Source organism: Hydra viridissima, unplaced genomic scaffold (assembly GCF_058129835.1).
Source record: "Hydra viridissima isolate aposymbiotic clone 2 unplaced genomic scaffold, HvirCarnegie_v1 scaffold_2, whole genome shotgun sequence".
NCBI lineage: Eukaryota > Metazoa > Cnidaria > Hydrozoa > Anthoathecata > Hydridae > Hydra > Hydra viridissima.
In genome coordinates, this window is record NW_028324301.1 from 18,825,284 (window position 1) to 18,837,627 (window position 12,344).

Genomic DNA, 12,344 nt, shown 5'->3' on the forward strand with positions numbered 1-12,344 from the left:
AAGTGTATTTTGTGCAATTTGAAGATTTATTTTAAAAAAGTTAATGCTTCTAACAACATTTGGTCTAAATATTGGTCAGCAAATTAAAATGTAACAAAATAACAGAAGAAAATTATACAAAAAGTAAAAATATATAATATAAACATGTTTAAAAAGTTTACATGAATTAAAAGTTGATTTCTTAAACCCATATGCTATTTGCAGCCTCCACTCTGCTTCACGGGTATATTGAAGCAACTGAGAAAGGTGTAAACTTACTTTAATTTCTTTATCACTAACAGGAAAATCTAAAAAAAGATAATAACAAGTAAAATACAGCTATTAAAACACAGTTTTTTTTTTTTGTTTGTTTGTTTGTTTTGTGTGTGTGTGTGTGGGGGGGGGGGGGGGGGAATTGATATATGGTGAGTTCTTAGGAATTTTAATAACTATAATAATTGTTACAGCTTGTTAGTTTTATTAGAAAAGATTCCTTTTTTAATCCATCAATAAAACAACAATAAGTAACAAAATTTCATGTCATTTTTATATTTTAAAAAATCTGTTAAACAAATACAGAAAAAAATTTTTTATCTTAAATCAAGAGAGCATATCTGGAACTTATAAACTCAAACTGGTACTTAAAATATTTTTTAAACAATATGAACATTTATCTAATTAAAGGAAATAACAAGTGTCCAGGTTTTCTCACCAAATTTGAAATACTTAAATTTTTTTTTTTGTTAGAATAGAACAATAATTAAATTAGTAAAATAAAAGAACAGCATCAAAAATGGAAAGGTTTCCAGAAAACGGGCTCTAGACAAACAGAAACACAACAACTAAGGAAAATGAATTCAGCTATGGCCATGATCTGTTTGATGTTACACATTGGAGAAAGGAAGGTATGGTGCTTGGATGGTGTTGATGTGAGCTTCATGGTGTGGAAGAGAGATAATATGATGAGAGAAAAATAATAAAAGGAAATTATGAAGAACAGGTGGCTCCAACGATGGAATGTCAGTTACTTGAGAGTAATTACAGTTATTTACGAAGAGTTAGTAGTAAATACTGTCAGCTCTAATGTAGTATTATCTCTAAATTGGACAATTTTCATGCCACTGGGTCATGACCCATTTTAGCTTGTCAGCTTTTAGAAGATACAGCAACTAAAGGTTGTCAATAAATCTATCAAATTTAGAGTGTTAATAATTCAGGAAACTTAACTTTATTATCAAAATTCAAGAGGTTGTTACTTCATTCAAGAAGTTGTCTCTTCAGAAGTTAATTATTAAAACTCTGCAGTGACTGGTATTAACAAACATGCAGAACAGGTGCTAACTCTGCAGTGACTGGTATTACAATTATGCATGTGTTTGAATTGCGCATACTTCTTTGCATACCATAAACTTAACTGTCATTCTTTAAAACTTATAAATGCATAACAAGATGCTGATTTCCTGTAATAAAGATTTTTCATAAGTCTGATGATGTTGTGTAGGGACAGATGAAAATCACTGTTAAAAGATGTTGTCACAGTAAAACAGTATTTTTTTTTTCTTGAATTCTTATTTCCCTTAAATATGTTAGAATAGATTTGGGAGTAAGAATATGAATATGTATATTAACATATTGAATATATATATATATATATATATATATATATATATATATATATATATATATATATATATATATATATATATATATATATATGAAAATATATTTAAAAATATATACAAATTTATCTATCAAGCCTGTGACACCTTTTTATACAATATTTGATTATTATTTTTAATTGTGGATATTGAAAAATTATCTCTACCAATATTCTAAACAAACCTTGAAGCTAGAAAGGAAAGCTTGCAACAAATTTCCTAAAAGAAACACTACTCAAAACCTCCCGTGTTTAGGCTAAAAACCAAAATCACCCACTTATCACCTTTGGCAAAGTGACAAGTTGGTGATTTTGGTTGAATCAATATTAACTTTTTATTTAAAGATTTTGGGCGTTCTAGAATATTCCTTTCTAAGGTTTTTGTCTGGAGAAAAAAAATCTTTTTGTTTATATAATTCAATTGCATCTCTTCTTGATTGTTTCTTGGCATGTGAAACCAAATATTGCAAAAAACCAAATATTGCAAAAAACCAAATATTGCAAAAAACCAAATATTGCAAAAACTAAGAAGTCAATCCTATCATAGTTATACTTTTTATCTGGCAGATATGAAATGCAATACAATTTTACAGCAATAAAATGAAGAAGCTAACAAAATGAAATGAATAAAATGAAAATAACAAAAAAAGTTAAAAACATCCACATCCAAAAATTCATTTAAAAAATACATAAAAACCAAACAAACCAGCAGTTTTCTTTATGGCTTTTGACTTTTCAGACAGTAAACAGTCACTAAGAAGTTTCAAACATTCCTCCACAAAATACTGTTCACAAAGAAATGTCTGAGGAAGGGAAACCAAATCTACAGTGTTGCTAGGAACTATGCCAGATGAATTTCCCTGAATAACCTCTGATAGATCTTGAAACTTATTTGCACTATTTATATTTTGTTGATCAGTATTGCAAGGAGAACTAACACAAACTGTGCTTGGAGAATACTCTCCAAATGTACGTGGAGAATTACCACCAAATGTACTTAGAGAATCTAGACTAAATGATTTACTATTATTTAGTGTTAATTCCTCAGGGTTTTCAAAATCAATATCATCTCTTTCTTGATCCTTAAGATCTGCAGTTCTTAAAAACAAAAGTGAGAAGATATTCTCAAGGAGTTCAATGCGCAATTCTAATGGTTCAATTTTTTCAATATCACTTTTTATTTCATGAATACAGCCACGCATAAGTTCAGTAGAATAAGGCACCAAAACACCATTTTTGTCCTTAAAAAAACCACTAAAAGAAGCAATAATAATGCTTAACAAATGTTTTATGGCTGCGAAGCTGAGGTAAATATTTTTTTCCTCTGACTGTATAGACCCTTCATTCATAACAGGTTGTTTTTCTAAGATGTCTACGATAACCTCATGCTGAAGCTCTTTTAACAGTTTAGTTTCTTTGAGGATATATAAAGCACACCTTGATTCAAGATGATGAAAAGCCAGCTTAAATACAGAGAAACTATTAAGTTCATGCCCAAGACTATTCCTATAAAAAAAAAAAAAAGAAAAAAAAAAGGTAATTGCATAAAAGTATAGTTTAAAAAAAAAAAGTATTAAACTTGCCAAAAATAATTTTTTGCAAAAAGTAACATCTTATGATTTAAAAATTATATCAAAAATATAACATATGCTGTATTGTTGTTGCTTGCTCTTAAAAAATTAGATACTGATAGAAGATTTTTTTTTTTTTAATTTTTAATTATACTTTTTCCGCAAAATTTTTAAACTTAAAATTAAAAACTTTATAAATATACTTTTATATGCTTAAATTACATATATACCTTTAGGATAGTTATATTAGATATATATTTTTTAGAACAGTCAAATTACTATATTTTAAAAATCACTTGCAATTAGTAAAAAAAAGAGTTAGTCTTTAATTTTAAAATATATAACAGCAGAAGCAAGAAAGTACTAAAAATATTTCATTGCAGTCACACACAATGTTGAATTTTTTGTTGCAAATAAAAAATGGATTAGAAAAGCAAATATAATAGAATTCAGATATAACAGAATTTAATTGAGAGGTTTTTCTAATTTGTTAAAACTTTATCCATCTTTAACTCCATAAAAAAATGTCTTCTATAAACAGATCATCTCACATTACTGATTTTAAACTGAAAGTGGTTATGTATTCAGATTTTATAATAACCGGCTTGATTATAACAAGAATCTTCAGCAAAACTTTTTCTGCCATTATCAGATCATTAAAAGAACTCATAATGGCAGAACAAATGTTTTACTGACAGGTGCTCTTGGCATTCCAGATTTATGCAACGCTGCATTTTAGCATTACATAGCCACAACTTAGTGCTGCATAGTAAATAAAGATAGTTTGACATTCTAACCTCAAAAACAATAAACAAAACAGGTATAAAAACTGCATTAGTAAAAACTGATTTACAGCTGTATTAATTTTCATAGTTGATGGTACAAAGTTTAAACCCTTAATCATTCAGAAAGAAAAAAAAACATGGAAAAACTAAGAGCATTTTCTAGACAGCATTGTAAAAAGATGGAAGAATGAAGCATGTACTAAACTATGAGTTAGAACAGTGGTGTACAAACTGGGGGTCATGAACAAATTTTTGGGGATCGCTGAATTCATGGCCATAGAGTCTATTGTCTTGTATAGCTTATTCTCAAATACATTTCTTTGATATTCATATTTAAGTTATTATGTTATAATATTAGTTGTGTGTATTAATTCAGCTTTGATGATAATAGGAAAAACTTTCAGAATTTTATAGGTTACATTAGCATCTAGCATCAAATCTCGTTTGAGAAGATACAATATGAACTACAGCGGTGGCCAAAAATTAAAGACCACTCTTTTTTTTTCAAAATTTATTTTTAACCTTAGTAAAATTTTATTTTGGAAAAAGGTATCAAAAAAAGAAAAACATTTTTAGAAAGAATTTTTATTGTATTTTATTTTTATTATAAAAGAATTTATAATTTTTTTACAAAATAATGTTAAAAAATTAAAAAACTGACTAGTAAAAAATATAAATGGGAAAAAAAATTGGACAAAATTTTAAGACCAGTTTCAAAAATATTTCAAAAAGCAATAAAAAAATAATTTAGAAACGTGTTGTTCCTCCATTTGTTTTCAAGCACTCTAGTACTCGCTCTGGCATTGAATTCATTAAAGTTTTGATTACTTCATCAGGCACATTTTTCAAATGATGAGAGATAGAAGATTTCAAATCTTCCAAATTGTAAAGTTGTTCTTTACCAAGCTTTTGATCAAGCCATGACCATAAATTCTCTATTGGATTCAAGTCTGGTCTATTGGCAGGCCATGGAAGCACTTGAATTTTATTAGAATTGAACCAATCGCTAACAACATGTGCTTTATGACAGGACGCATTATCTTGCTGGAAAATAAATCCAACTTGCAACTGCCATAAATCAATGCTAGGAATAAGCGAGTTTTCCAAAATTTCGATTTACCTTTCTTTGTTGAGTCTACCATCGAATAAATGAAAAATGCCAACTCCACAGGCACTCATACAGGCCCAAATGCCTATTGAACCACTGCCTTGTTTTGTTCGTTTCAAAATGCATGATTCATCGAACCGTTCGCTTGGAAGTCTACACAACATTACGCGACCTTTTCTGTTGTCTACCTCAACGTTCATTTCATCACTAAAGACCACACTGCTCCACTGATTTGTTGACCAATTTTTATGTAGTTTGCACCACTCTTTCCTGGCAAATTTTTGTTTTTTATTTAAGCGTGGTTTTTTTGCAGCAGCACGCCATAAATAATTTAAATTGTGGAGGACTCTTTGCACAGTTCTAGGGCTTGCTTTCAAACCATTTGACAGTGTCCATTTCGTAGACAAGTCTGTAGATGATGCTTGTCTGTTTTCTTTCATTAATCTCACTAACAAGCGAACATCACGGTCATTTGAAATTCTATTGCATCCAGTCCTATGACGATCATTAATTGACCGGGTCTCTTTGTATCGTTGAATTATGTTAATAATGCAAGGGTGAGACCTTCCGAGCTTTTCTGCTATTTGTCTGATGCTATAGCCTTCTTCTTTTAATACAAGAGCCACGTATCTGTCTTTTTCTTTGATCTTTACACACATTTTTGCAATATTTTTATATCCTTATTGCAATTCAAAAAATAAATGTTTATTTGATATCGAAACTCAGGTTTCAATATTTTATTTTATAGCCAACGTAATAAGCAATTAAGACAGTTAAAAAAAATAATGGATTATTATTTTTAATAAGTGAAAATTAAAGATTTGAAAGTGGTCGTTAAATTTTGTCCAATTTATTTAAAGAAGATTTATAAGTACTCATCAGTTTTTTAATAAATTTAACGCTATTTTATTAGAATTAGATTAAAAAAATTATACCACTTTAATCCGTATGTTTTAATTAACAAGATATATATAAAAAAATTTAATATGTCAATTAGAATCTTCTTTAATTTTAATTTAAAGATTAAGAAACCAACTAAAAAATGAGTGGTCTTTAATTTTTGGCCACTGCTGTATGTACCAATAGCATAGCTGATATTGTAATCTTTTTAATTTTGTTTTATTACATGATGTAGTATTCTTTCATAATTGTTAAATCTTTTGAAACTGCTTTTACTCTGATAAAACTTCATTGTCAGACTTTCAGAGAGGATGATAAATTGAAAACTGTTAGGCAAAAGTTGAATATCTGTAGCTTTCTTGCAGCAAAAACAAAATTGCAACTTTAAATCTTCTCTTCTCTACATAAATTTTGCGCACAATTTATACTTCTCAAAAATCTTAAAAATCCCTCAAAAACCTACATATTTTCTTGTTTAAAGCCATTAACACAAGGAAACTGTGTAATGTCAATTTTTTCCACTACTTCTTACAACTGCTTCTATGCAGTTCAATTACAATATCACAAAAAAATTGTGTTTATTATCCATATCCTGATCATATTATGCCAGAAAGTTATCAAGAACATGATTTTGCTAAAGATATTTAATAAAAAATACAGGTTAATAGAATGAACCTATGTTATTTACTGTATCATCACAAATTTCTACAAGTTGTGATAAAAAAGTCAAGTGTTATAAGACCAATTTAGGATCTGATCTGTTTATTTCATGCATCAGGAAATACCTTTTAGAAATTATTTTTCAATGGTAGATAATAGACAGTCAACAGCTCCTTCTTTAACTACAGGTAAAAATATTTCTGCATAAGATTCTGATCCAAAAGATTTACATGTATTATACCATTGTTAAAAAATATTGATAGACATTCTTAAGGTTTGACTGTGCAAATACAGCAACAATGATAACAAATCTTTTTGAAGTAATAATAACAAAACTTTTTTCCAGACATGGAACAATTTTGAATTGCAAAAAGTTTATTGCTAAATTACCTACAAATGTAGCAGTTATTTGTTAAATTTAAAAAATAACTTTGTGAACAACTGTTTACATTTTAAAATTTAGCTAAGAAATTAACATGCAGTTTTATTGTTATTTGTGTTTATTTATTCATTGCAGATAGAAAATTTTACTTTCAATTTAAAAGAACATTAAATTATCAGTAGAATGTAACATTTTATATCCCCAAAGGTAAGACTGGGAGTTTATAAGATGTTATTTGCCAGGTTCAACTCAGTTTACTGTTTTCAATCACATGTTTTTTTTAACACAAAAAAAAAAATTTATTATTTTAAAAGATTTATTAAAGATTAAAAGTTTTATACCTCATCTTTCCAAGACACCATTCCATAAGTTTTGCTTGGTAAGCAAGCTTCTCCACACCACAAGTAAGAAAGTTTCCCTTCTCTGCCTAAAAGAAATAGCATTAACAATATTTACATAAAGTAATAATGGAACAGCAAGGAGCATTTCCTAAATGTAAATGCCTCCTTTAAATAACATATATTACCATACAATATAGCAAACTTTATCCATCAAATATGCAATTGGTAAAAAAGGCAATTATAATACAAAGTGTCCAGAAATTTTATTTAAGAAGAAATTTATGGTACCGGTTTTTTAATGATAAAATTGTCATAGCAAAAGATTTTTTTTAATCTTTTTTTTAATTGAAGTAAGATTTCCTCTGTTTATTGGCACCTTTTTTGTGCATATGCAACACTTCCCTCTATTTTATTGATAACTAATCAATTAGTTACCAAATTTTTACTTGGGGATAAATGGCCATAAAGTTTAAACAAATTGTGTTATTTTTGATTTATTTAATCTATCTGACTTCCTATTCCTCTGAAAATGATAATGTTTGGTATATATTATTTAACACCTTATCAAAAAAATTTTTATGAAGTATTAAATAAATTTTGATATAATCAATGCCAAATCTGATCTGGTAAAATTTTGATCAAATGGGCAAGTAAAGTATCCCTGAGAGTGTTAAATGGCAAATTGTTGGTTTAAATAAAGAAGGAAACCAATCTAATGCTGATATAGCAAAATTAGTCTGTGTTTCAGAGGGCTGTGTTCAAAATATATTAAAAAAAATTAAAGGAACTGAGATTGTCAAAGATTTTCCAAGGTCTGATAGGCCTTCAAAGTTACGGAAAGAGAAAAATGTCATTTTTCGCAGAGTTCATACAAATCCTAGGATAAGCATTTATAATTTAACCAGAGAATTCAAATACTTCCTGAAAGAATATTACAATCGGAAAAAAAACAGTAAGAAAAGTGTTACTCATTAAAGACATAGGATCATATATCATCATTAAAATACCACTTTTGTCTGTAAAAGACCACCTAAAACAATTGAAATGGCACAGAGAAAGAATTAAGTGATCTGACTAAAAATGGTTTCAAGTCATTTTTAGTGATGAGGCTAATTTTGAGTTACTAAATCACAAAGAAAAGGTGTATGTTAAAAGATACAATCATAAGAAATATTCATCTTGCTATGCTATACCAAGTTTAAAGGAGGTGGAGGCTTGGCTAGAATATGGGGATGTATTTCTCACAAAGGTTTGGGTCTCAGCAATATATATACCGGAAGAATTAATCAATAAAGATACAAAGATACTCTAGAAAAAGGTTTAAGACAGTCTGCAACATTGTTTCATGGAAGAAACAAAAATTGGATATTTTAGCAGGATGGCACAACACCTCATACTGCACATTAAATTCAAGACTGATTCAATGAGAAAGGCTTTAAGGTTATTATTTGGTGTGCTCAGTTGCCTGATTTAAATCCTACTGAGCATGTATGAGTTGGATTGATGGAAAACTTGCAAAATATAAGATAACTTCAGTTGAAAATCTTAAACAAAAGTCATTAAAGATTTGGGCGGAATTGCCAAAGGATTATTGCATGAGATTGGTTGAATCCATGCCTCATTGGATCCAATTATTTAAAAAGCAAAAGGAGGCTATTTTAATGTTAATTTATCATTTTTTTATAAAGTTTTTCTTAAGTAAATACAATTTGTTTAAATTTAATGGCCAGTTTTTGTAAAACCAATTTAATAGTTGCATCTTGCTGTTGTATTTTTATATATATATAAATTTATAAAATTCCATTGTAAAATTTTTTTATTTTGTTAATTAAAGCTTACTAAATGTTACTTAAAAAAAAATTTAAAAAAAGCTTTTGCTTTTTCAATTTTATCATCAAAAAACTAGATCAATATCATAAAAAGTTTGAACTCATGTAAACTTTTTGGACACATTGTAAAATAAATGCTTTGCTCAGTAGACATAAAGATGTATTTTACTTAAAAATTCATGAGATATATACAAATTGTGAATTGTAGAGAAAGAAATCATATGCTTTATAAACAACTTAGGTACAATGATGATTGAATACATAATATTCAAAAAGAAATTTAATAAATATGAAAAAAACAGTAGCAATAAAGTCAAAAATTTACAAACAAAGTTATGAAAAAAATTCTTACAGAGTTATGAAAATGGTCTAACAAAACAATAGCATTTTCAAATGTAGCACATTGTGACCATGAAACAAGTAGGACCAGAGGTTTGAGTGGACTTAACAGAGGTGAGGATATCAGAGAGACAGCACGCTTATGCTCTTTCATGCTTATCAAATAAAAACAAGCATCCTGAAAAAAAGGGAATAAATATTAAGCTAAAAAATAGATGACAAAAAAGTTTCTTTGTAAATTAAAAAAAATAGTGTTATTATGACAAATTAGGAAAGGATGTTTAAGCTGCTAAGAATCACATTAAGCGGATGAAAAATGGTTTAATATTTTATATCAGTCTAGTGCTTAAGATATCATACTATGAATTTTATCATTAGTTAATTATCATTTTATTTTATGCAAGACTGCAATAAAATTACAAGCATATTTCAACCTACGCACATAAAAAATTAAAAGCAGTAATAAAAATTTACTGCATGCTGTTTAGCACAAACTATTTTTAAAAAAAATCCTATGAAATGAATAACAAAAAAGAAAGTAAAAATGTGAACACACTAAAAAAGTTTTCAAAAAATTTATTGCCTATAAAATAGAGAAACTGGTTACCAAAATGCATTGCAGAATGTAGACTTTATCATTGAAGCACATTAAAACTAACCGAAACCAATCTTGTTCATTTGGTGAGTCAATTGCTCTTACTATGATTTCTGCAAGCTCTACACTAACAAAACTGGTACTTGTTGATTTAAATGATGCTAAAGTAAAATCTTTAACATGAGCATCAATTAACTGCATTAGCTTGTATTTTTTAACTAAGGAAAGAGAAAAATTGCAGATGTCTATAAGCTTTTTTTGTTCCAAAAGCTCAGAAACAGCATTCTTTAAAACATCTATTTGTTGCTTATCATTATGATCCAAATACTTTGTTCCAACAGATAATAACAAAAATGATTTGGTTAATCTATTATTATTCTTGAGTAAACATTCTATTTCTTCATTTAAAAGCATTTTGCCTAATGTTTTAATATTTGCATTATGTGATAATAGATCAATAATCCGAAAACATAGTTCAGCATTTTGTGATGCTGATTTTTTGATGAAATATATAGTTTCTTGTGACAAAAACTCTTCATTTTTGTTAGTAGTGTCTTGATCAAGCAATTCCAAAAGCTCCTGAAAAAACAAAACTCTAACATTTGCAATTCTACTTTGTGATTATAATCTTAGTGAATATACAATGGATTTAATTATATAGATACATACATGTACAACTATATACAGTAGCATGCAAAAGTTTAGAAACACCTACTTTTTTTCAGTTTTAACGCATAACTTTTCACAAACTTTCTCAAATAACCTGAAATTTTTACCGAATGTGCTCTATATTATAACAATTTAAAATCCATTTCACAAAATTTTTTAAAACTCACCGGTCAATTAATTTTTATTGTTTTTTGAAAAGGCTTCCATACAAAAGTTTAGAAACAGTATAATAACCCGCAATTATATCAGTTTTTTATAAACAAAAGCATTATAAAAGGTCAAACTTGAGATATTTCAAAAGCAATGAAGTATAACTAATTGAGAAACTATTTGTGAAGTTTTATAATTCAATTACGTAGTGATATTTTAAAAGCATGGGAAAGGCTAAGGAAGTTTCAGATGAAATAAAGAAATTAATTATAAAGGATTTCTGAACTTTACAATGTTTTTAAACAAGGGATATGTCACATTATGAAAAGGTTTCGTCAGCGCAAAACTATTGAAAGCAAGCCTCACTCTGGAAGACCTAAAGTTACAACTGAAAAGGCTGATAGATTATTAGTAAGGTTTTGCAAGAATAATCCTCGCATGACTGCTGTCGAACTTAATTCAATTATGCATCAGTTTCATAGCACAAACTGTAGCGTTGATACAACTAAACGCTGATTACGACAAAATAATCTGTATGGTTGCTGTCCAGTTAAGAAACCTCTTATATCTGCGATAAATTTAAGAACCAGAATAAAATTTGCGAGAGATCATCTCAGTTGGACACTTAATGATTGGTCAAAAGTCATTTTCTCAAATGAATCAAAGTTTATACTATTCAGTAGTGACAGAATTAGATATGTCAGACGTTCAATAGGAGACAGATTCAATCCATTCATTGCATCCATTGGGTCCCATTCATCGCATAGAAGCTATTATGGACCAGAGAGTTTATTTAGACATAATGAAGAACATTATGCTGCCCCAAACAAAGGACAAAATGAATCGCAATTGGATCTTTCAACAAGATAATGACCCAAAGCATTGTGCCAGATCTGTTAAGGATTATTTTCAATCAAAAAAAGTCAATGTTCTTGAATGGCCTTCACAGAGCCCAGATCTCAATCCCATTGAGCATCTTTGGGAGTACATTGACAGGCAATTAGTTGGTAGAAAACCAACCAACAAAGACAATTTATTTGGTTTGATTAAAGAATGTTGATATAATATTCCTCAGGATGTTCTCATTAATTTAGTTGATTCGATGCCTTGCTGCTGTGATGCTGTTTTAAAGGCAAATGGATATGCCAACAAATACTAACTTTTTTATTGAAACTATTTTATTAAAAAATTGTAAATTTTGAAAGTTTTAGTAAATATTTCAGCTTTATAGAAATAAATAATAATCCAAATTCAGCTGTTTCTAAACTTTTGCACAGAAGCCTTTTCAAAAAAACAATAAAAATTAATTGAACGGTGAGTTTTAAAAATTTTGTGAAATGGATTTTGAATTGTTATTATATAGAGCACATTCAGTAAAA

General features: G+C 28.3%; 1 protein-coding gene across 7 annotated transcripts in view; it reads right to left on the reverse strand.

Moving 5' to 3' along the window:
• LOC145181283 (uncharacterized) overlaps positions 1–12,344 on the reverse strand; it is a 46,734-nt gene that overhangs the window by 33,119 nt on the left and 1,271 nt on the right. For all 7 annotated transcript variants that reach the window (XR_016449596.1, XR_016449597.1, XR_016449594.1 and 4 more), the window contains exons 4-8: positions 10,159–10,725; positions 9,565–9,729; positions 7,384–7,469; positions 2,343–3,142; positions 162–287 (exon numbers count right to left, since the gene is read on the reverse strand). Coding sequence is in view for 2 of the 7 variants with exons in the window: in XM_090077721.1 (XP_089933847.1) it covers positions 162–287; positions 2,343–3,142; positions 7,384–7,469; positions 9,565–9,729; positions 10,159–10,725 (1,744 nt within the window). In the remaining 5 variants the exon portion in view is untranslated. The remainder of the gene's footprint in view (positions 1–161; positions 288–2,342; positions 3,143–7,383; positions 7,470–9,564; positions 9,730–10,158; positions 10,726–12,344) is intronic.